Source organism: Rhinopithecus roxellana, chromosome 8 (assembly GCF_007565055.1).
Source record: "Rhinopithecus roxellana isolate Shanxi Qingling chromosome 8, ASM756505v1, whole genome shotgun sequence".
NCBI lineage: Eukaryota > Metazoa > Chordata > Mammalia > Primates > Cercopithecidae > Rhinopithecus > Rhinopithecus roxellana.
The window spans coordinates 106,597,911-106,621,571 of NC_044556.1; the positions used below are offsets into that span (position 1 = coordinate 106,597,911).

Genomic DNA, 23,661 nt, shown 5'->3' on the forward strand with positions numbered 1-23,661 from the left:
TTCGTGGGGTTTGGAGGAGCTCCTGAATTTCACACACAAATCCAGACCCCTGTGTGGAAAGCCTGCGGTGGTGTTCTCTTTCTTCCCACAGGACTCCCTGCAGCCAGGAATTCTAGTGGAGCACCTGACGGAAGGTGAGGAATATACAGGCATACCTTGTGTTCGTGCACTGTGCCTTACGACATTTTTACAGATTGAAGGTCTGTGGCAACTCTGCCTCGAACAAGTCTGTTGGCTCCATTAGTCCAACAGCATGTGTTCACTTCATGTTTCCATGCCACATTGTGGTAATTCGCACAATATTTCAAACATTTTCATTAGTACCGCGTCTGTTATGGTGATCTGTGATCAGTTATCTTTGATGTTACTATGGCAATTGTTCTGGGACAGCACAAACTACACCCATCTAAGTTGGAGAACTTAATCCATAAATGTTGCATGAGTTCTGACTGCTCCACAGATCAGCTGTTCCCCTGTCTCTCTCTCTCTCTCTCTCCTTGGGCCGTGTACTCCCTGAGGCAACAATACTGAAATCAGGCCAATTGATGAACCTACAATTGTCCTCTAAGTTTGAAGTGAAAGGAAGAGTGGTACATCTCTCAGTTTTGTGGGTTGTGTGTTGTTTGTTTTTGAGATGGAGTCTCACTCCGTCACCCAGGCTGGACTGCAGTGGTGTAATCTTGGCTCACTGCAACCCCTGCCTCCCAGGTTCAAGCAAGTCTCCTGCCTCAACCTCCTGAGTAGCTGGGATTACCGGCACCCAACACCATGTCCAGCTAATTTTTGTATTTTTAGTAGAGATGGGGTTTCAACATGTTGGACAGGCTGGTCTCGAACTCGTGACCTCTGCTGATCTGTCCGCCTCATCCTCCCAAAGTGCTGGGATTACTGGCATAAGCTACCGTGCCCCGTTCATAAGTACCGTTCGTGCACAGTGCACGAACACAAGGTATGCCTGTATATTCCTCACCTTCCGTCAGGTGCTCCACTAGAATTCCTGGCTGCAGGGAGTCCTGTGGGAAGAAAGAGAACACCACCGCAGGCTTTCCACACAGGGGTCTGGATTTGTGTGTGAAATTCAGGAGCTCCTCAAAACCCCACGAAGGAAATGAAAAGCTACTATATCTCTCAGTTTAAATCAAAAGCTCTTAATGATGAACCTCAGTGAGAAAGGCATGTAGAAAGCCAAGATAAGCAGTTTGCCAAGTTGTGAATACAAAGGAAAAATTCTTGAAGAAAATTAAAAGTGCTACTCCAGTGAATACACAAATGTTAAGAAAGCAAAACAGCCTTCTTGCTGACATGAGAAAGTTTGAGTGGTCTAGATAGATCAAACTGCAATATTCCTTTCAGCCAAAGTCTAACTCAGAGTGAGGCCCTTACCCTCTTATACTCTGTGAAGGCCAAGAGAGGTAAAAAAAAAAAAAAAAGCTGCAAAAGAAAAGTTGGAAGCTAGCTGAGGTTGGTTCATGAGGTTTAAGGTACGAAACTGTTCTGTAACATAGAAGTGCGAGGTAAAGCAGCAAGTGATGATGGAGAGGCTGCAGTAAGTTATCCAGGAGACCTAGCTGAGATCATTGATGAAGCTGGATATACTAAACAACAGATTTTCAATGTAGACAAAACAACCTTTCATTAGAAGAAGATGCCATCTAGGACTTTTGTGGGAGTTCAGTCAGGTTTGTAGGAAAATTTTTAAGATGAAGTTATAGGATATACACACAAGCCTTCTTGGAAGGTCGGAAGGTTTTGCAAAAGTTTCGGGATAGGGTTATGGCTAAAAACAGCCTAATCCTTACCTTGAGTTAATAGGTTGGGGCGCAGATACAAAGGAATGTAAAGTATTTTATCTAAATAGCTTGTTTACTCACTGGTCCTAAGATCAACTTTTGATCATTCCTGGGCAAGATAACCCTCTCCAGGGTGGGGGCAGCCAGGTTAATTACCCACAGGGGTTGACTCAAAGCCTTTGTCAATTAAATCTCTACTAACTAAATGCAAGCATTGCCAGCTTGGAGGGGCTGCAAAACTCTCTTCGGCTCCTAGTGCCAGCTGCCCCCTGGCCCACTCTTTCACTGAATATCAGTGTCTGAGTATGTGTCTCATCCATCTTGCAGCTGAGGTCTGTAGGACACACCCCCACAAGTGGTGCCCTGCATGAGGAACACTACAAAAGGATCACGATGGAGCCCCCAAAAATGAAGGTGAAAAAGGAACTGCACAGTCAGCAAGTCATTGGTACCTGCTCAGGATTTCCAAGTTCGGGGGGGATTGTTCAGGTTAGGGTTTCATCATGGGACAACAGTTATCAGCTCAACAGAAACAGTATATAAAAGTATTGAAACAGCTGCTTAAAGCTAGTGAAGTCTCAGTTTGGCAGGCTCAATCAAGGGACCTAACACAAACTGTTGTATCCCAAAACCCACGGCTCCCTGAAGAAGGCACACTAGATGTAAAGCTCTGGGAACAAGTGGGGAGAAATCTTAAACAACATCACGTGCAAGGGCAAGGTCCCAGCATCATCTTTAATGCTATGGGCCTTAGTTAGGGCAGCCCTGGCTCCATCATACACAGAAGATCCTAAAAAGAGGAAGGAGAAAGAACCATCACCTGCTTTACCACCTCCTCTTCCCTCAGCCCCGATGTCACCAGGCCAAAATAAAAAAGAGAAAACGGAGGTTTTGCCTAAGCCCCCTCCTCCAATAGATAGGAAAAAGGACTGGGGATATGCTACAGTTATGAGACCCTGTCTTAAACCAGCAGTATTAAAAGAGGAGCTCTTCGCCTGCCCAGTAATGCAGGATCAACAAGGCAATCAGATGCATAAACCCATTTCTTTTAATGCTTATAAAAAAAATAAGAAAAAACATTAAAGGCCAGAGCCGCGCAACCAAGCGAGCAGTGGGCAGAAGGAAAGGCTCAGCAGCAGGGATGCTTGCAGACCCGGAGCCAACAAATACTCCCAGGAACTCGACCTGCACAGCAGTGACACAACGAGGAGCTAGGCCCAGTGTGCAGAAGCTAGCCTGCTGGGGATGGGCAGGAAGCATGTGCAGGAAGGTCGGCCCAGCAGGCAGCAGCCACCTGGTGGCAGTGGGAGGGAGCAGGACAGAAGAAGAGACACAGGCAAAAAGCGATAGCTCCTAAGCAAGTGCAAAGTGGCCACTGCCCTGGGGCCTTCCTGCTCAGGTCTCCAGCTCTCTGGCCCATGGCAAAATTTCGTGTGCTCCTTATATACAAGTGACATCTCAGATTGTAATTCTATGCTAAGATTTGAGTAAAATTTAAAAATTTAAAAAAACCTCTTTCTGATAATGGCCACCGTTATCTCTCTCCTACCTCTGATGTGGCTCTCTCAAGATCTGATTTGGGTAGAACAGTGGCCTCTGGAGGGAGAGAAATTACAGAAGGTCCATTAATTAGATAAAGGGCAATTAAAAGCTGGACATGTAGAACCACCAAATAGTCCTTGGAATTCACCCATTTTCATCATTCCCAAAAAGTCTGGCAAATGGAGACTTTTGCATGACTTACATGCTATTAATGCCAATTTGCAACCTATGAGACCCCTTCAGCAGGGGCTCCCTTCCCCCATGGCAATTCCTTACAACTGGTTTATAATTGTTATTGACTTAAAAGACTGTTTTTGTATGATTCCCCTAGCAGAAAAGACAGAAAAAATTTGTGTTTACAATACCAGCTATCAATAATGAAAGGCCGGCTTGTCAATTTCATTGGAAAGTGCTTCCTCAAGGAATGCTAAACAGTCCTACCATGTGTCAGTATCATGTAAATCACTGCTTTGCTCCCCAGCAGAAAAGAATTTCTTGATTGCAAGGTTATTCATATCATGGATGATATTTTACTAGCAGCCCCAAAGGAAATAACACTTTTAAATTTACATACCTCTGTCGTAAAGAATACAGCTAAAATATTTAATTATTGCACCTGAAAAAGTACAAGTGTCCTTTCCTTGGAAATATCTTAGGTACATACTAACTTCCCAGTCAGTAAGACCTCAAAAGGTTAAATACTAGCAACTTACACACCTTAAATGATTATTAGAAATTACTAGGCAATATCAACTGGCTCTGCCCCACTTTAGGCATTCCTACTTATAAGCTGCAAAACCTGTTTTCTATCTTAAAGGGCAATACAGTCCTGGATTCTCCCAGATATTTAACTCCTGCAGCAAAAAGGGAAATCGAGGAAATAGAATAAGCCACCTCTCAGAGGCAACTAGATTGCATAGACACCCATTATTCCATCCAGTTATTTATTTTTCCCACCAAACACTCCCCTGGAGGGTTAATAGGACAGATGATCCCCCCAGCACTGCACTTTCTAGAATGTGTTTTTTACTCACACTACCAGGACTAAAACACTCTCTCCCTATATCCGGTTACTTAGTAAAGTCATCCATTTCAGGTTGCAGACAATGTTATCAGTTGCTAGGTTATGATCCTGATATTATCAGGATTCCTTTAAGTAAAAAGCAATTCAAAGCAGTATTGCCAGTATCTACTGATATGCAAATAGCTCTCTCTGATTATACAGGACAAACAGAGCATGTCCTTCCTGCTGACAAACTCCTTCATTTCTTATCTTGTACTCCTGTGATCTTACCTCTCATACCTGTTGCTTTAACACTGTTTACTGATGGTTCAGGTAAACATGGAAAAGCAGCAGTTTGGTGGTGACCACATAATTCCATCACGCTATCTGGGTTTACTAGCACTCAGAGAACTGAAATTGAGGCCCTGATATTGGCTCTGGAGAATTTTCCCACTCAGCCCATCTATATGGTGATTCTGCTTACTTGGTTTATTTATTTCAGAACCTTGAGACAGCCCTAATTAAGTACACTCTGGAGCCTGCTCTGTGTGCTCTTTTTCTTCAACTTCAGCAATTGCTAGATCAACATACACATCCTATTTTTATTACACACATTCAAGCCCACAGCTCACTGCCTGGCCCATTGGCTTATGGCAATAATCAAGCAGACCTTCAGGTTATGACATCACTGCTTGACTAAGCCACACAATCACATCAATGTTTTCACCAACGCTGGAGAAACTAATCTAAACAATTTCAACTTACCCAGAAACTGGCTAAACAAATTACCCTATAATGTCCAGATTGCCAGTTCACAGGTATGTCCCCTCCTTCAACACATGCTAACACTAGAGGATTAGAACCTAATCAGTTATGGCAAACACATGTTACATCCCTGAATTTGAAAAACTAAGATAGGTACATTTATCCATTGATACCAACACTCATCTAATTAGTGCACATATGCTCTTCCTTGAGAGTCCACTCGATATGTCATCAAACACCTTTTTTTTTTTTTTCTTTTTTGAGATGGAGTCTCGCTCTGTCACCCAGGCTGGAGTGCAGTGGTGCGATCTTGGCTCACTGCAAGCTCTGCCTCCCAGGTTCACACCATTCTCCTGCCTCAGCCTCCTGAGTAGCTGGGACTACACGTGCCCGCCACCATGCCCAGTCAATTTTTTTTTTTTTTTTTTGGTATTTTTACTAGAGACAGGGTTTCACCATGTTAGCCAGAGTGGTCTCTCTCTCCTGACCTCGTGATCTGCCAACCTCAGCTTGCCAAAGTGCTGGGATTACAGGTGTGAGCCACCACACCCAGCCTAAACATCTTCTTTTAACTTTTGCATTTACGGGACGGTCCACAAACATTAAAACTGATAATGGTCCAGCTTCTGGCAGCTCATAATTCCAACAATTTTGTCACATGTGGAATATCCAACATTCCACAGGCATCCGTATAACCCCCAAGGACAAGTCATAGTAAAAAATGCTCATTCCACTCTTAAAAATATGTTCAAAAAACAAAAAGGGGAGAGGATGGGTAAAGACCCTGCAACACTATTGGCACAAGCCTTATTTACCCTTAATTTTTAAAATTTAGATGACAAATTTCAATCAGTTGTAGAAATGCACTTTGCTAAAACCTCTCAAGACATAAAACCTGCAGTTTTATGGAAAGATGTGAACAGTAATGTATGGTGTGGTCCAAATGAATTATTAACATGGGGAAGAGAGTATGCTTGTCTCCACACCCCCTCAGGTCCTCTTTAGATTCCAGCACGATGCATCAAACCATAGCATGGCATGGCTAGGACCCAGCCCCGTACCAGAAATGAAGAAAATAACCCTATAGGACCCACAGCCCCGGACAATGCACCTTCCTTGGACAGAATGCTGAAGAAGACAAGTCAGAAGACTGAGTGAATCCTGTTCCGGACGCAGACACCATTCACTCCAGATAATTGTTCCTTACTGTGCTTTATTAATCTTTTTAAATTCTCTCACTTTACCTGCCACCTGTACCTGCTACACTCTATTAAGCTTATCTTCTAAATCTGCCTTTTTTCAGCCCTGTTATCTGGGCAGACACTCCCTTCCCAGCTTCTAACAACAGGACTGCTTGGCTGGAAGGGGTTAACATACCCCCAGCGGGGCTCCTTAGTAACAGTACACACCAAACTGAAGTGCCAAGAAATGCTGCAAGTCACTCCTTGATTGGAAAAGAATGATGCTAATTATACTCATGATCGTCTTATGTTATTTGCTAATTCTAGGATGCAAAGCCAGAATAAGAGTAATGACCGTCTTGCCCGACAGACCTGTTGCTGCACACAGCTGTATGCTTCAGTCAACAGAACCCAATGCAAAAAACAGAAAAGGGGGAGGTGTGGGAGTTCAGTCAGGCTGGTGGGAAAAATTTTAAGATGAAGTTATAGGATATAGACATAAACCTTGGAAGGCTGGAAGGTTTTGCAAAAGTTTCAGGATAGGGTTGTGGCTAAAAGCAGCCTAATCCTTACCTTGAGTTAACAGCTTGGGACACAGATACAAAGGAATGTAGAGTATTTTATCTAAATAGCTTGTTTACTCATGTGGTCCTAAGACCAACCTTTGGTCAACCAGGGTGCATAATTGCTTTCTACTCGGCAAATCAGCAATGTCGATTACTCTCTAGTGGTGTTTACTCAAGACCTTTGTCATTTAATCTATACTGAATAAATGTGAGCTTCACTGGCTGATTGGTGGCTGCAACTCTTTATAGTACCTTCCTTGGTGTCTGTGAGTGGCCTGGACCATCAGCCGGACTGACAGGCAAAATATCTATGTCAATGTGCATCTCTCATCCGTTGCTGGGTCAGGATCTGTGGGTCAGACCCCTGTACACTTTCATGGCTAGAAAGGAGAGAATTCAATGCTTAGCTTCAAAGTTTCATAGGACACGCTGACTGTGTTAGGTGCTGATGCAGCTGGTGAGTTTAAGTGAAGCCAGTGCATATCTACCGTTATAAAAATTGTAGGACCCTTAGGAATTATGCTAAATCAACTCTGCCTGTGCTCTAGAAATGGCCCAAAGCTGGGCTGATAGGACTGCTGAATACAGCATGACTTACTGAATATTTTAAGCCTGCTGTTGAGACCTACTGCTCAGAAAGAAAGATTCCTTTCAAAATATTACTGCTCATTGAAAATGCACCTGGTCACCCAATAGCTCTGATGAACATGGGCAAGGAAATGAATGTTGTCTACATGCCTGACAACACAACACTCATTCTGCAGCCCAGGGATCAACGAGTAATTTCTACTTTCAAGTCTTTCGGAAGGCTATATAGCTACTGTAGATAGTTATTCCTCTGATAGATCTGGGCAAATTAAATTGAAAATCCTCTGGAAAGGATTCACCATTCCAGGTACCATTAAGAACATCTGTCGGCAGGGCATGGTGGCTCACGCTTGTAATCCCAACACTTTGGGAGGCCGAGGTGGGTGGATCACATAAAGTCAGGAGTTCGAGACGAGCCTGGCCAACATGGTGAAACCCCGTCTCTACTAAAAATACAAAAATTAGGTGGGCATGGTGGTGCATGCCTGTAATCCCAGCTACTTGGGAGGCTGAGGCAGGAGAATCACTTGAACCTGGGAGTTGGAGGTTGCAGTGAGCTGCCACTGCACTCTAGCCTGGGTGACAAGAGCAGAACTCCAAAACTCCACCTCGAAAAAAGAACATTTGGGATTCACGGGAGAAGGTCAACATACGAACATTAATGGGAGTTTGGAAGGAGTAGATTCTAACCCTCATGGATGACTCTGAGGGGTTTAAGACTTCAGTGCAGGAAGTCACTGCAGATATGATAGAAATAACAAGAAAACTAGAATTAGAAGTGGAACCTAAACATGTGGCTGCATTTCTGCCACCTCAGTATAAAACCTGAACGTATGAGGAGTTGCTTCTTATGAACAAGCAAAGAAAGTGGTTGAGACGAAATCTATTCCTAGTGAATATGCTATGAACATTGTTGAAATAAAAAGGATTTAGAATATTACATAAATGTAGTTGATAAAGCAGTAGAAGGGATTGAGAGGATTGACTCCAATTTTGAAAGAAGTTTTCTGGTGGATAAAATGCTTTCAAACAGTATCATATGCTACAGAGAAATCTTTCATGAAAGGAAGTCAATTGATGTGGCCAACTCCATTGTTGTCTTATTTTAAGAGATTGTCATAGCCACCCTAGCCTTTAGCAATCACCACCCTGATCAGTCAGCAGCCATCAACATTGAGGCAAAATCCTCTGCCAGCAAAAATCTCACATCTATATCTGAAGGCTCAGATGATTGTTATTTTCAGCAATAAAGTATTCTTAAATTAAGATATGCATATATATATGTGTGTGTGTATATATATTACACAGTGCTGTTGCACAGACTACAGTATAGTGTAAAGGTAAATTTTATACGCACTGAGAATCCAAAAAAATGTGTGTGACTTGCTTTATTGAAGTGGTCTGGAACTAAACCTGAAATATCTTTGATGTATGTCTATAGAAGCAAACACATACTGACTTCCTAGTTTTTGAAGTTCAACCCAGAGATTAGCAAGTTTGCAGAGCTCAAGTATTGAGCAAGAGTAGTTGTCATTCTATGACCACCATATCATTATGGATTTGCAATTGGAAAGATTCCAGTGAGTAAAAAGTTTCTTGATGAATTGTGTTGTTAGATTTTCTTGCAGAAAAGGGTGAGAGAGAAAATCTGTAACTTAACACCCCAGCAAGATCATGAAAGAAAATGATTTTTTCCTAAATGTATTCATTTTAGAAGATTAGTGAAGTAAGAGTGAGGGGTTTAGAGCTATATGGCTTGGGTTTGAGTTTCAGCTTTGCCACTTCCTGAAAGGTGCCCTGAGGTAAGTTACTTACCTGTGTCTCAGCTTCTTCCTTTGCAAGATAAATTTATAAGGGTAGTATTTCCAAGAAAGAGTTACTATGAAAATGGAATGAGGTTATCCTCGTTATATGCTTAGAAAAATGCACAGCAGAAAGCCTCAATTCATTGAAACAATTATTTCTTCTACTTACCATAGATACAAGGTAGTAATTGAGAGCAATAATCATTGAATTCACTGAAAAACTTCACAAAGTATAAAGCTGATAACATACATTTAAGTCTTGGAAAATGTATTATAATTCTTCATGTAATGGTTAGCCTCAACTTTGGTAAATTAAAATCTGTTCTAATGTGTGGGTCCTGCTAAGCAATGCTTTATGTCACACTGAAGTAGAACAAGAAAAATTCCACATAGTTAAGCACAAGAGAAAGGAACACTAATTTAAGACAGATGATTAAGTATAATAGCATGATCCCAAATTTTGAGAGCTGTGGAGAAATAGAGGGCTGGAGAGGAGACAATATCTGTGTGTAGGTGTGGAGAGGAAGAGGAGAGAGTGTTGATTTAAAAAGATGTTCTGAGAAGGTTGGCTAGTCTTCCTAAGTATCTATCCAATGACCAGGAACCTCCTGCCACTGGATAACTAACGGAAAGATGGTGATTTTGTAATCCTCTGTGGATTGCCTCTGACACAAATAAATGCATAAAAATCCTAAGTGTGTGAAAATGTATTTTCAAGATATTTGAAGTTAATCATTTGTTAAGAGAAAGATAACTTTAATCTTCATCTTGAGATTAAAGAAATAACTCAAATGATTACTATCTGAAGACATATTACTCTATACTGAATTTGTGTTTCCCTCTGTCTCATAGACGATGCAATATCATCCTGAAAATATAGGTCTGGGTGATGTAAATTACATAGCAACCTGCTCTCAGGAATCTAGGAGCAGCCTATGAATTACAAAAGCATTGAAGCAATAGCAGTTTTCACTTTTTTTTTGCAAGATGATCCTGATGAGGAAAGGTTTATCCTTTCACATAAGAGGGAGATGAGCCTCTTAAAATACATAATTAAGAATAATCAATGCCATAGGTTTTAGTATCCTTATCTACAGTAGCGTGCTTTATGAAGGTGGTAGTTTTGAGGGTGACAGAACTTTCAGTTTATACAACATAGAAAGATTACCTGTCCCAGGGATTGCCATTCCAAACCGGCACTGCCGATATACACGTGCTGTTTGTCCACGATCCAGAAGGAGGACTGCAGCCGGCCCTTGTTGTAAGCGGTCATGTTCATGTACGTCACCTCGGCTCCTAGGAGTTCAAGGAGAGTCTGGTCAGCCTCTGCATCAAGCCCTGCCTGGGCTGTCAGTCACCTACCAGCGGCAATACTCATGGTTCACCATTTGTCCCAACTGACAGTTAGGAAAGCTAAATATTTATGTTAGTTTGGTGGAGAGAAAGGTCCCAAAGTATTATTTTGTTCCCTAAAACAAAGAACACTTAAAAAAAAAAAAAAAGAAAGAAAAGCCAGGGGAAATGCCTTTTCCTGTGCATATGGCAGAGGAGGTTTTGTATATAGTGACAAGATCATGGCTTCTCAACTCAGATCTGTACTGAAATCCTAGCTCCACTTACCATCTGGACGGTGAGATAGGTACACCACATGCAGTTTTCTTTTCTGAGTAATTTTAATACAGTTTGCCATCAGTATAAGGATCAGTCTTGTTCAGTGTCTCAGCTCTCCTCAATAAGATGTTGGCCTTACTATGCTTTCTATACATTTTTCATCCTGTGACCCTTTCACTCACCTTTACTTCTTCATTCCTTCCCTTTATTATTTAATTTGGGTTTGGTCTCTTCTTTGTCTTTATCTGATAGCTTTTTATTTATTTATATTTTATTTTTGAGACAGAGTCTCATTCTGTTGCCCAGACTAGAGTACAGTGGCGCAATCTCGGCTCACAGCAACCTCTATCTCCCAGGTTTAAGCGATTCCCTTTCCTCAGCCTCCTGAGTAGCTGGGATTACAGGCGTGTGCTACCACACCTGGCTAATTTTTGTACTTTTAGTAGAGAGGAGGTTTTACCATGTTAGCCAGGCTGGTCTTGAACTCCTGACCTCAGGTGAACCACTTGCCTCTGACCTTGTAAAGTGCTGGGATTACAGGTACCTGACAGTTCTTAATTTAAGCAACGATTATTCAAGCTTTACTGAAATGCAACCTTGAATGGTTAACTAAATAACTCAGACTATTGCTAACACCAAAAATATATTTGAAGAGCTAAATGTGACCAATTGCTTTAGGCTTCATGTGGTAGGATCCAGTGTCAAGCCTTTACGTATTACTGCCTCAAATGCATTTACAAACCTCTCAAAAGGAGCATGCAGTCCATTTAATGCAAGGGTATTTAAATACATTTCTGCTAAAGGTCTATTCCCATTAAAAGAACAGACCTATATGCATATATTTAATGAACTAAGCTATTCTGTCTTCAGGTATTCATTATTAATGAAGACGCTGTATTCCAGGGGCACACTTCATTGTCAGAGTCTTCATTACCAGAAGCACAGGTAAGACTGTATGCAGAAGGATACATTTCAGCCTATCAGAAAGGAAGGAGAGTAATGTACACTATGAACCTAATGCTTAACTCTTAGGAAAATGTAACAATGCTTCCTTGTGGCAGGAGGATGAAAAGAGATGTTAGGAGGCTAGGAGAGAATCTCTGAGGGGAAGCCAGCACCCAGGCAGATTTTCTCTGAGGGTAGAGCAGTTTCTTTGTCTTACAAGTAGTGGGCACATGTTTCTCTGCCTCCAGCCATCCTGGAATAGTAACATCCAAAAAAGAGCTGCAGATCCCAGAGGAGGAACTTGGGTATGGCAGAATCTGAATGTCCAAAATGGGTAGTTACCCTGGCAGGTATGGAGAGACACAAATCTGCATGGAGGTGTGGCCGGCCCCACAGACACAGCCACCAGTGTTCCTCAGTAGACAAACAGGAAAGACAGTAAGTGACTTCACAGTCTAGCCAGGGCCAAGGATCCCTGTATGAAAGCCAGCAGAGCTGTGTGTAGAGATCAAGCAATATGTAATGCTAGTAATTCCCATTTATTGAATACCTGTGTGCCCAGTGCCAAGATAGCTACGTTACAACAGTCTTATATGGCATGCTTCATTTTCCCTATTTTAGGACACAATACATTCCTGTATGTGGTGTAAGAAAATCCACTGAAAATATTTATGATACATCTGAAAAAATACATATTTTTGCCTATGGTTCATGGACGATCACTTCCCCATTACAAATTATCTGTTTTTCTATCTAAATATTGATGCTCCATCTATCTCTGAAGACATATGCTTTTATCTTTATTAATATCTGGATATATATATTTAGTTATGTCTAACATGTCCCTCAGTTTATTCAATATTTTACTTAAGAGAATTTATATTTACAGGCACTTTTAGAATATATTTGTTCATTGGTTACAGAAATAATCTTCATCCTATTGGGTCTTTATGTAATATGTATTAGGAAGTGATGGTTAAAATACAATGCTGTCTGTCTGACTACAAAACATATTTAATGATTAAAACGTATATAATATGCCACTTACTGCATTTATATGCACAACCTAAATTTGAGTTTATTTTATATTGTTGTGTTAGAATTGCAATTAGCAAAGACATGCAATACAGGCCTGAACATTTAGATAAAAGGGCAGAGTAATATTTCTGTTTTTCATGCATTATATCTATGCAAATACAGACAATATAATAAATAAATCAAATTCTTTCTGTTTACATTAAAAATTTGACATATTTTTATAGGAGCAATAACTTTAATTTCTACTTCTAAAATAATTTTAGGCTTTTTCTTACAACGTCGCATATTTTTAAAAATGTATAGAATGCCATAGTTTTATAAGCACTATCAGAAACACTTCAGATTTTTTTCTATAGTTATTTTTATGACCCAGAAAACAGGGATCCTACATATTAAAGAGTTATTATGTTAAAATGACAGCAAGAACTATGCATAAAAAACATGGAGTAATTTATGAGAGCTGCTCATCAATATTCACGGTGGTTATTCAAGCTTCATATCCACATGCAAGAGAATGCTGAAAACCAGCGCATTTGTCCTTTACTGTTTTCATTTTCTCCATGGGAATCACCAACTCACAAGAAACCTTTGCTAAAATTCTGTGGTAGATTATTCAGAGCCAACAAAAGCTTTGCATTACCAAATAGTTAATATGTTCAAAACTAATATGTAGGTGACAGTTTTAAAATCCAGTACCATTAGAAAACCACAAGTTTTAAGAAAATCATTTTCTGTTTATATTAAGGCACAATTTACTTGTAGTAAAATTCACCCTTTTGAGCATATAAGGGTTTTGAAAGACAGTCGTGTGACCATCGCCACAATCAGAATGAAGAACAGTGTCATCCTCCCTAGGCTTCTTTTGCAGTGACTTCCTCTTCAAACCCCAGCCCTTGGCAAACACTCATCTGTTTTTTTTCTTTGTGTGTATGTGTGCCTATAGTTTTGCTTTTGTAAGAATATCATACAAATCGAGTCACAGAGTATGCAGCCCTCTGAATCCTGCCTCTCACTTAGCATAATGCATGTGAGACCCACTCATGCTGTTGTGTGGAACAGTGGTTTCTCCTTGCTATTGAGTGATATTTCATTGTATGGAATGCACCACACACAACACATGTGAGACCCATTCATGCTGTCGTGCGGAACAGCAGTTTGTTTTTCTTTGCTATTGAGTGACATTTCATTATATGGAATGCACCACACATAGCACATATGAGACCCACTCATGCTGTTGTGTGGAACAGTGGTTTGTTTCTCTTTGCTGTGCAGTGATATTTCATGGTACAGAATGCACCACACACAACGCACGTTAGACCCATTCACGCTGTCGTGTGGAACAGTGGTTTGTTTCCCGTTGCTGTTGAGTGATATTTCATTGTATGGAATGCACCACAGTTTGCTTATCCATTCTCCAGTTGAGAAACATTTGGGTAGTTTCCGCTTACTGGTGATGACAAATAAAGCTGCTGCAAACACTCATACATACATTTGTGTGAGAATGTAGTTTTCATTTCACTTGGGTAAATACCTAGGAGTGAGATTGCTGAGTCATATGGTAAATATATGTTTAACTTTATAAGAAACTGCCAAACTGTTTACCCGAAGCGTCTGTACCAGTTTGCATTCCCACCAGCAATATCTGTTAGTCTAAGTCATTATGTATCCTTGCCAGAACCTGGTACTACATTTATATAAAGTTTTTGCTTTAAATATTATACACTTCTGAGATCAGAAAATATCTTTAAATCTGGCTTGATTTAATTAAATATATTTTTAAGACAGCTTTGAAAGTATATAAAGTATGATTAACCATTTTTTGCTTTTATAGATTTCTTTTCTAACAGGAAAAAAAATGTGTCAGTTTCTCTGTGTGCAGCCCGATTCATTGTCCAGAGACCTCCGGATGTCAACCGAGATGCGTACATCACAATGTGATACGTCAGGACCATGGCCTAATGGCTGTGCACAGCTGCTGGTGATGGGTCCAGATCTCTGCAGATTCTCCTGCTTTCAGCTCCACACTCTACTTGTTTAACTGATGATTAATAGGCATTATTAGTAACTCAAAATAATGTTTTTTGATGCCAAAACCAAAAGTGGTGAGAGTATATACTTCTTTTTATTGTTGCTTTATAAAATACTTTCATGCTATCCATGCCATCCTAATTAAATCTTAAACAACAAACAAGGCTAAGGTTCAGAACTAGAAATGTTAAGCTACAAATATGCTAACTGATGATGTGAAAAGTCTGGTCCCAGTTGGTCATACTAATCAAGATAAAGTGATGTGGCTAACCTCCAGGTTTCACACGCTTCTTGGGAAGTCAAATGTTAAAAATCAGGAAACTCCAAATTACTCATTCCAACTCCTTTGAGCTTTAACAGAGATGCTTCATTGAAATTTAATAGAGAATGTTCCTGGTTTTGGAGGGGTTCTGTTTCTTTACTAAATTATTCTTATGGTATTAACCAAAATATCATACTTTATTTTGTGCATACATATTTCAATGGAAATAATTCTGTGTTAAAATTTAAGAGAGAAAATGAAAATTTTAACTAAAAAGTGATTAAATTTTTTTTTTTTTTTTTTTTTTTTTTTTTTTTTTTTTTTTTTTTTTTGAGACGGAGTCTCGCTCTGTCACCCAGGCTGGAGTGCAGTGGCTGGATCTCAGCTCACTGCAAGCTCCGCCTCCTGGGTTTACGTCATTCTCCTGCCTCAGCCTCCTGAGTAGCTGGGACTACAGGCGCCCGCCACCTCGCCTGGCTAGTTTTTTTTTTTTTTTTTTGTATTTTTTAGTAGAGACGGGGTTTCACTGTATTAGCCAGTGGTCTAATGGTCTCGATCTCCTGACCTCGTGATCCGCCCGTCTCGGCCTCCCAAAGTGCTAGGATTACAGGCTTGAGCCACTGCGCCCGGCCTGATTAAAATTTTTTTAAAGAAAAAAGTATAATGCTATGATGAATTGAAAATTAATGTTACTATTTTGAAGAATCAAGTTGACTGTAGGTACACACATTTTAAAAGGCGTATGTTCTTGAGAGCCTTCCTCTAGCAAGACTTTCTAGCATTAAACTTGTTTATCACAGATCTGTTCCAAATCCCCTGTGGTAGAGTTAGTAACTATCTCATCTATAGATTATTCTTTTTCAGGACACTAATATTTGCCTTATAGTCAGATTTCAGAGTCCCTCACTGTTTAATTTTTTTTTTTTTTTTTTTTTTTTTTTTTTTTTTTTGAGAAGGAGTCTCACTCTGTCACCCAGGCTGGAGTGCAGTGGCCAGATCTCAGCTCACTGCAAACTCCGCCTCCCGGGTTTACACCATTCTCCTGCCTCAGCCTCCCGAGTAGCTGGGACTACAGGCGCCCGCCACCTCGCCCGGCTAGTTTTTTTTTGTATTTTTTCAGTAGAGACGGGGTTTCACCGTGTTAACCAGGATGGTCTCGATCTCCTGACCTCGTGATCCGCCCGCCTCGGCCTCCCAAAGTGCTGGGATTACAGGCTTGAGCCACCGCGCCTGGCCGGTGTTTAATTTTTTTAAGAGATGGGTCTCAGTATGTTGCTCAAGCCTTGAGCTCAAGCGATCCCCCAGCCATAGCCTCATAAGTAGCTGGGACTATAGGCATAAGCCACCACACCTGGCCTCAACACTGTTCTTTTTGTTTGTTTTGTTTTGTTTTGGAGACAGTCTCGCTGTGTCACCCAGGCTGGAGTGCAGTGGTGTGATCTTGGTTCATTGCAACCTCTGCCTCATGGATTCAAGCAATTCTCATGCCTCAGCCTCCCAAGTAGCTGGGACTACAGGCACACACTGCCACATCCTGCTAATTTTTGTATTTTAGTAGAGACGAAGTTTCACTGTGTTGCTCAAGCTGGTCTTGAACTCCTGAGCTCAGGCAATCTGCCTGCCTCAGCCTCCCAAAGTGCTGGGATTACAGGCATGAGCCACTATGCCTGGCCGTCTTCACTGTTCTTTATGTGTGGATGGTATTACACGGATAGGGATAAATGTCACCGCCAATTTCCTACACTACAGATCTGTGGGGACCATCCTTTGATGTACGTCTGTTACATGCTTTTAAGGACATGACTGTGTTTGGAATTCTACTCCTTTATGATCAACTTAAAAATTCCCAGACTCATATTTTGATTAGAAACAATTCACAGATAATATCAGATAGCTGTTGAGTGGGAGTAGTTAATGCATCATCCCAGGATAACCATTCCCATCTAAAATTGCTAAAGAATTATTTATTATCACTTCCATTCCGAATCTTCTCCAGAAGCTTGTTGTTTTCTCTAGGTTAAACACTAGTTTCTAGGTTAAAACTAGTTTCATAACGAGTGTTATCAAAATAGAATATTAGATTCTGAAGAGGTTTAACACTGGCGTGTTCACATTTACACATGACACTTACGAGGAAGATGGGAGGAAACGAGCAACTTTAAGGAGACAACTAGTTGAAGAATTTAATTCCAGTGAAGACAAGGAAAGTTTAATTCTACCTACTCTTGAATTGATACAAACTAGATCTATCTTCCATATATCTAACAGTTCTCTGTCCTTCTGTCTCCCTCATAAAGAGGAAGCAAAATCTTCCCAGGGTGTTTGTGAGTTGATGTTATGTGTAGTGTATACGTGCATCATTTCTTCCCTGCCAACACCTTCTTTTAATAGTACCCAATGCACCTGCAGAACACAGAATGGGAAAGCCTAGGTCCCATATGAAAACAAGTAGTCTCTATTTGGTCACACCTGATTGGACTAAATGTAGGCACTGACCTAAGCTGAGCCATCCAAATTTCTTCTTTTGGGAATTCAAAATTGAGCCACAAAGTAAGTTACTTAAAAGAAGCTGTGTTGGGGAGTCATACACATATAGAGGTTGACATGACTGTCCAAGTCTACATAAAAGAAAGATAAGAGAAGCCAAGCTTCAGAGAATGAGGGAGGGAGGGAGGGAGGGAGAAGGAGAGAGAGGAAGGTAGGGAGGGAGGAAAGAAAGGAGAGAGAGAGAGAGAGGAAGAGGAGAGGAGAGGACCACAGGAGAGAGCAAACCAGAGTGAAAGACACTGTCCTCATAAGAGAGAGAAACGGTGAATAAGATGGGGGGAGTCCATCCCTGTCCCACTCCCTCAAACTAGTTTCAAGACTTTCTGTGAGTTCCTCTAAATCTTTAGCATAAATTGTCATTTAGGCATGTTTCAGAAGGATTTTCTTTCTTTCCTAAGCTATTCTTATGGTATTAACCAGATAATGTTGTACTTTAGTTTGTGCATACACAATTTTTGAAGTCCCTCAAGCTTTATATGTGTGCTTTTAATATTAGACTGAAACTGTTTAGTTGTGGCCTAAAAACTCAAGCAATTTTTAGCAAAGAGCCTGTTGCACAGGTTACATGAGTAAATGATTCAAACGCTGAAGATTTAAAATAAACATCCTGTCAAAATACTCATCAAAATGGCACAAAAGAAAACATGCTGGTACACTGTGGTTAAAAAGTGGAAAATAAAGTTCCCCATTCCCCATGAATCCCCATGATGAAGTCAAACAGAAATGATCTCCAGTAAGCCCCGTTTTAAAAGCATATTAGCAGCAGCTTTAACATGTTTGATGATACAACATGTATACCTTCAAGAGAATGTGTGTAACTTATAAGTAGATTATAAAGCATAATAAAATGGATACTTATGAATCTTCCACCCTACTAAAAACTAGAACCTCACCAAAATATACTATTAAAGCTGTGTTTCTCCATACAGATACATATATGTATATCCTGTTGAAATTGAGTTGGATCTATAGATCAATTTGGGAACAATTGACATATATATGTGGCATATATATTCATTTATTGATCTTCTCTCAGCGTTTTGTTATTGTTTGTATGATTTCTGACGCTATCACAAATGGAATAGCTTTTTTATTTTCATTTTCATTTGTTGCAAGTGATTAGAAATATAATTGACTTTGGTTTAGGAGTCTCATACACTAACTTTCCTAAGCCCGCTATTACTTCTTGTATTTGCTTTCTAGACTCCTTGGGATTCTTTTTTTCCTAGAATATCATTGCCTCTATAAATTGAAGCAATTTTTTTTTTTTTTTTTTTTTTTTTTTTTGAGACGGAGTCTTGCTTTGTAGCCCAGGCTGGAGTGCGGTGGCGCCATCTCGGCTCACTGCAAGCTCTGCCTCCTGGGTTCAGGCCATTCTCCCGCCTCAGCCTCCCGAGTAGCTGGGACTACAGGCGCCGCCACCATGCCAGGTTAATTTTTTTGTATTTTTGGTAGAGATGGGGTTTCCCCGTGTTAGCCAGGATGGTCTCGATCTCCTGACCTCGTGATCCACCCGTCTCAGCCTCCCAAAGTGCTGGGATTACAGGCTTGAGCCACCGCACCTGGCCATATTGAAGCAATTTTATTTCTTCTATTCCAAAATGTACTTTTCCTTGCCCTATGTCACTGGTAAGACCTCTAATAAAATATTGATAAAAATGAAAAAAAAAAAAAAAAAAAAAAAAAGGCTGTGTTTCTCAGTTAGGGTCCATTCAGTTCCCCAACTCACCCACTGCCCCATCCCCAGGGGATGTGCAGCAATGTCTGGAGACATTTCTGGTTGTCGCAGCTGTCAGGGGGTTGCTATGAGTATTTAGTGGGTAGAGGCCAGAGAGGCTCCTTAAACATCCTACATCGCACAGGATAGCCCCCAAATAGCAAAGAATTATTCAGCTCAAAATGTTGACAGCTTCAAGGGTGAGAAGCCCTGCATTAAAGCTGTGTGTTTACACCTAATCCCATATCTCTACCACTTTCCTGTAATGTAACCACTATTTTAATTCAGTATTTAACATTATCTTATTTCTAAGATATAATGTATCCCATATGTATGCATCCCTAATAGCATTATAAAATTAATCACTAGCTTTTGAAAAGAATGCTAATGAGCCTCAAGCATATATCAAAGGGAAACATAACACTACGAATAATTATAGATTTCTGGAAAGATTTTCACCTATTTCCTGAAAGCAAGATTTGCAGCAGAAATGTATCTTATCCATCCATCTGTTCTTCTGAATATATTAATTTGTGTGAACAATGAAAAAAATCATAGTTCGTCTGTTCTTGGGGGCTTTAATTCTTATTAACCAGTACAGTTCAATCAATTTAATTACCAACATTTTAGAATTCATTGGTTAGAAGGCTAAAGGGGAAACACCAAAGGGTGAACATCATCTGTCATGACACATCGTTGCTTTCAAATAATTCAGTAAATGACAGTAAGGAAACTTTTAAGATAATCAATGATGTATTCTAGCTGTAAAAATAAAAAGAATCTTAAAAGCACAGTGCATTTTTAATTTTAACACAGCTATTCAAATACTGTGAAAATCGTGGTGTAGAATCTCTCACAGGTTGCTTTGCTGCTTCGTTTTTAGTCTACAGGTTTGGACCCACAAGGGTAGTTTCTAGGAGTTGTCTCTTCCCTGTCATATATTTGTCTTATGACTAGGATATTCTGCTTCTTAGGAAATACTGTGCTTTGATTATATATCATCTTCTAGTCCAGTAGTTAAGCTATCTACAGGAATGTTTGCTTTCAGAAACAAGTAGGCTTAAAAACAAAGACCGTGCTCAAAAATAATAACCTACTTAAAAATAACATTTACTTAAGTCATAGTGCCTCAATGATGCATAAAATTTAAAAATTCTGCACTTAAAACGGACCAGCAAGAACACTGTCTACAGTGGCTCATTAGTTCTATTAAAAAATAATAAGGTTAGGAGGTTGGTAGCTGCCAGGGTACGTGCTACTGCTTCCTCCCTCTTCCTCCTCCCTGTTGAGGTCACACAGCTATCTCTATGGCCATGAAGGAGGACAGTGGGGAATGACAAGTACTCCAGAGGCATCTGTACTGGTGCCAGTGCTCATGGAGAGAAGACAGCCTCTTAGAGTCCAGCACAGTTGCAGTGCCAGGGAGGATGGGGATTCAGTAGCTTTGGAGGAGTTTTGCTTTTTTGGAAAAGCCAACATCGTTCTCTTTACCTTACCATTTGCTGAACAATAGCGCCAGAAGATTCCACAACTCAATCTGCCATGATTCTGAGATGACAACCCTACTTATATTGTTACATGACACCTCATCTAATACATCAACAGCTTAGAGGAGGCTCACCAACCAGAGAAAACATATGGCTACCACTGAGTTAGATAAAATGGAAGAGACAAGAATTCTTCAGGACATTTACAGAGATGTTTCGAGAGAATAATCTAAGGATAAGGCAATGGACATAGACATTTTTAAAAGTCCAAAACAATAATTCAATAGAGGAAATCTAATATAGGGTTGGCAGCACTGAATGCTGAAATAATAACCTGGATGTTTAAAAGGAGTAATTTACTTATAAGACAGAGTAAACATAAAGAAATTGAAATGACTAAAAAACTAATGCAAGAAGGATATATCCAGGGGCACTAATATCTCAAAGTCTCAGAGGGAGTAAAAGGAATCTCTTTAAAAATAAGGAAAAAGAAAAAGAAAAAAGATAACAAATGTAGGCAAAAAAGACAAGAGAGCTTGGCTAAGATACTCAAACTCTAATTGCAGTAGTTCTAGAAAGAATCAAAATCAGAGGAGAAGAAATTATAAATAATAGTAAAATTCCCAAGGACTGAAAGACTTAGGTTTTAAATTTTTAAAGCCCACCAATCCCTGGCAAAAGTTTAAAAAGGCCCACACACATATCATAATACAATTTCAGAATACTGGAAATGAAAAGAGATTTTAAACACTTTCAGGGAGGAAATGAACAAATAAAAATAACATACAAAGATTAACTTGAATTACACCAGATATTTTAATAGTAACAGAAAACTGGAAAATAGTCTGAAGAAAAAAATGTGCATATCTAGCAAATACTGAAGATAAAAGTATTTTGTTTTCTCATTGAAAGTACAAACTCTTCCAGAAAATGGTTAAATTTTTAAATAATATTCACAAATGGGGGAGTATATACTTATGTAATTTGGGGGGATATATGTCTTATTTAGGAAAGTATTAATTTAGAATATAAAATGTGTGTTGCATTTTTTTTTTCTATTTGAATATATATAATAGAAGGAAAAATAATCATCAAGTCTTAGTACTTTAAAAGGCTTATTCATAAGCCAGGTGTGTTGGCTCACATCTGTAATCCCAGCACTTTGGGAGGCTCAGGTGGGCAGATCACTTGAGGTCAGGAGTTCAAGACTAGCCTGGCCAACATGATGAAACCCCATCTCTACTCAAAATGCAAAAATGAGACGGGCGAGGTGGCGGGTGCCTGTAATCCCAGCTATCCAGGAAGCTGAGGTAGGAGAATCACTTGAACCCAAGAGGAGGAGGCTACAGTGAGCTAAGATCATGCCACTGTGCTCCAGCCTGCATGACAGAGTGAGACTCCATCTAAAATAAAATAAACTAAGAGGTAAAAGGCTTGGCTGGACACGGTGGCTCACAGTTGTAATCCCAGCACTTTGAGAGGCCCAGACAGGTGGATCATCTGAGGTCAGGAGTTCGAGACCAGCCTGGCCAACATGGCAAAACCCTGTCTCACCTAATAATACAAAAATTAGTCAGGCGTGGTGGTGGGAGCCTGTAATCCCACCTACTCAGGAGGCTGAGGCAGAAGAATCGCTTGAACCCGGGAGGCCGAAGGTTGCAGTGAGCCAAGATTGTGCCACCACACTCCAGTCTGGGTGATAGAGCAAGACTCTGACTCAAATGAACTGAATTAATGAAATAAAAGTCTTATTCATGTTAATTTGAGCTTGGTTACTCAAAGAAAATTAGGTCATTCTTTGGTTAGGTATCTGTGACAGGTAGAAGGGACTGAGTCTCAGGGGAACGGAATGACTTGCCTGTTGCCCACAGCTGCCACGTAAGCTGAGACCCAAGGTTTTAAGTTCAAAGTCAGGACTCTCCTTGCCTCCCACTCAGAATCACACAATAATCTGAATGACACTGATGCCCTATAGAGATGTTCCTCTTCCAAGTGGGAAAGCTTAAAATAAATCACTATTAGAAAAGACTGATTTCTAATGAGGCCCCTATTCAATATTGTTCCTTAAGAAAGGCTAAAGGAAGAGAGAGAGAGGAGTTGGGGGTAGCGAAGGCAGCAGGGAGAGAGGGAGGCGAGGGAGGGAGGCAGGGCAGGCTGGCAGCAGGCAGCCAGGCAGAAAGGCAGGAAGCAAGGAAGCAAGCAAGCTAAGTGGTCCTTCAGAGGTTTGGCTTTGTTCATTATCTCCAGCAAGTAGCACAGTGCTGGCCATGTTTCTGGGTCCAATAAACATGAAAAATAAGACTAAGTGGATGAGTGAATCAAAGTTTGCAAACACCCCCACTCTATCTCTGTGTGTCCCTCTCTGTCTCCTCCCACACTCTCTGTCTCTGAATAACTGACTGAAAGAAATCAGTCGTGGCCTCCAACAAAGTCAGACTAAATGTACTGGGGCAGAAAAGCAGCCAGCATTGTGAAGGAAACACGCTAGAAGAACAATCCTTTCTACGTGGGAGGTGTGGTTAAATTAAACTTTAAAGATGGTTCCATTCCAAGCCAAATTCATAACAAAAGGAAAATTAGGCAGCAAGACAGGACTAACATGACTTAAACAAAACTCCCAAATGTTAATGCATTTGTTCCTTCCTTTGAAAACCAATAGTTTCAATATTTGTTCTTCTTCCAGAAAAAAAATATATATACATGTATATATATACACATATATATGTATACATATATACACACATATATATGTATACATATATATACGTGTATATATACACATATGT

The 23,661-nt window shown here is 40.2% G+C and overlaps 1 protein-coding gene across 3 annotated transcripts in view; it reads right to left on the reverse strand.

Annotated features, from left to right (window-relative positions):
- Positions 1 to 23,661, reverse strand: part of PLD5 (phospholipase D family member 5) — a 426,876-nt gene that overhangs the window by 117,747 nt on the left and 285,468 nt on the right. For all 3 annotated transcript variants that reach the window (XM_010384710.2, XM_010384711.2, XM_010384709.2), the window contains one exon: positions 10,409 to 10,536. In XM_010384710.2, coding sequence (XP_010383012.1) covers positions 10,409 to 10,536 — 128 coding nt within the window. The remainder of the gene's footprint in view (positions 1 to 10,408; positions 10,537 to 23,661) is intronic.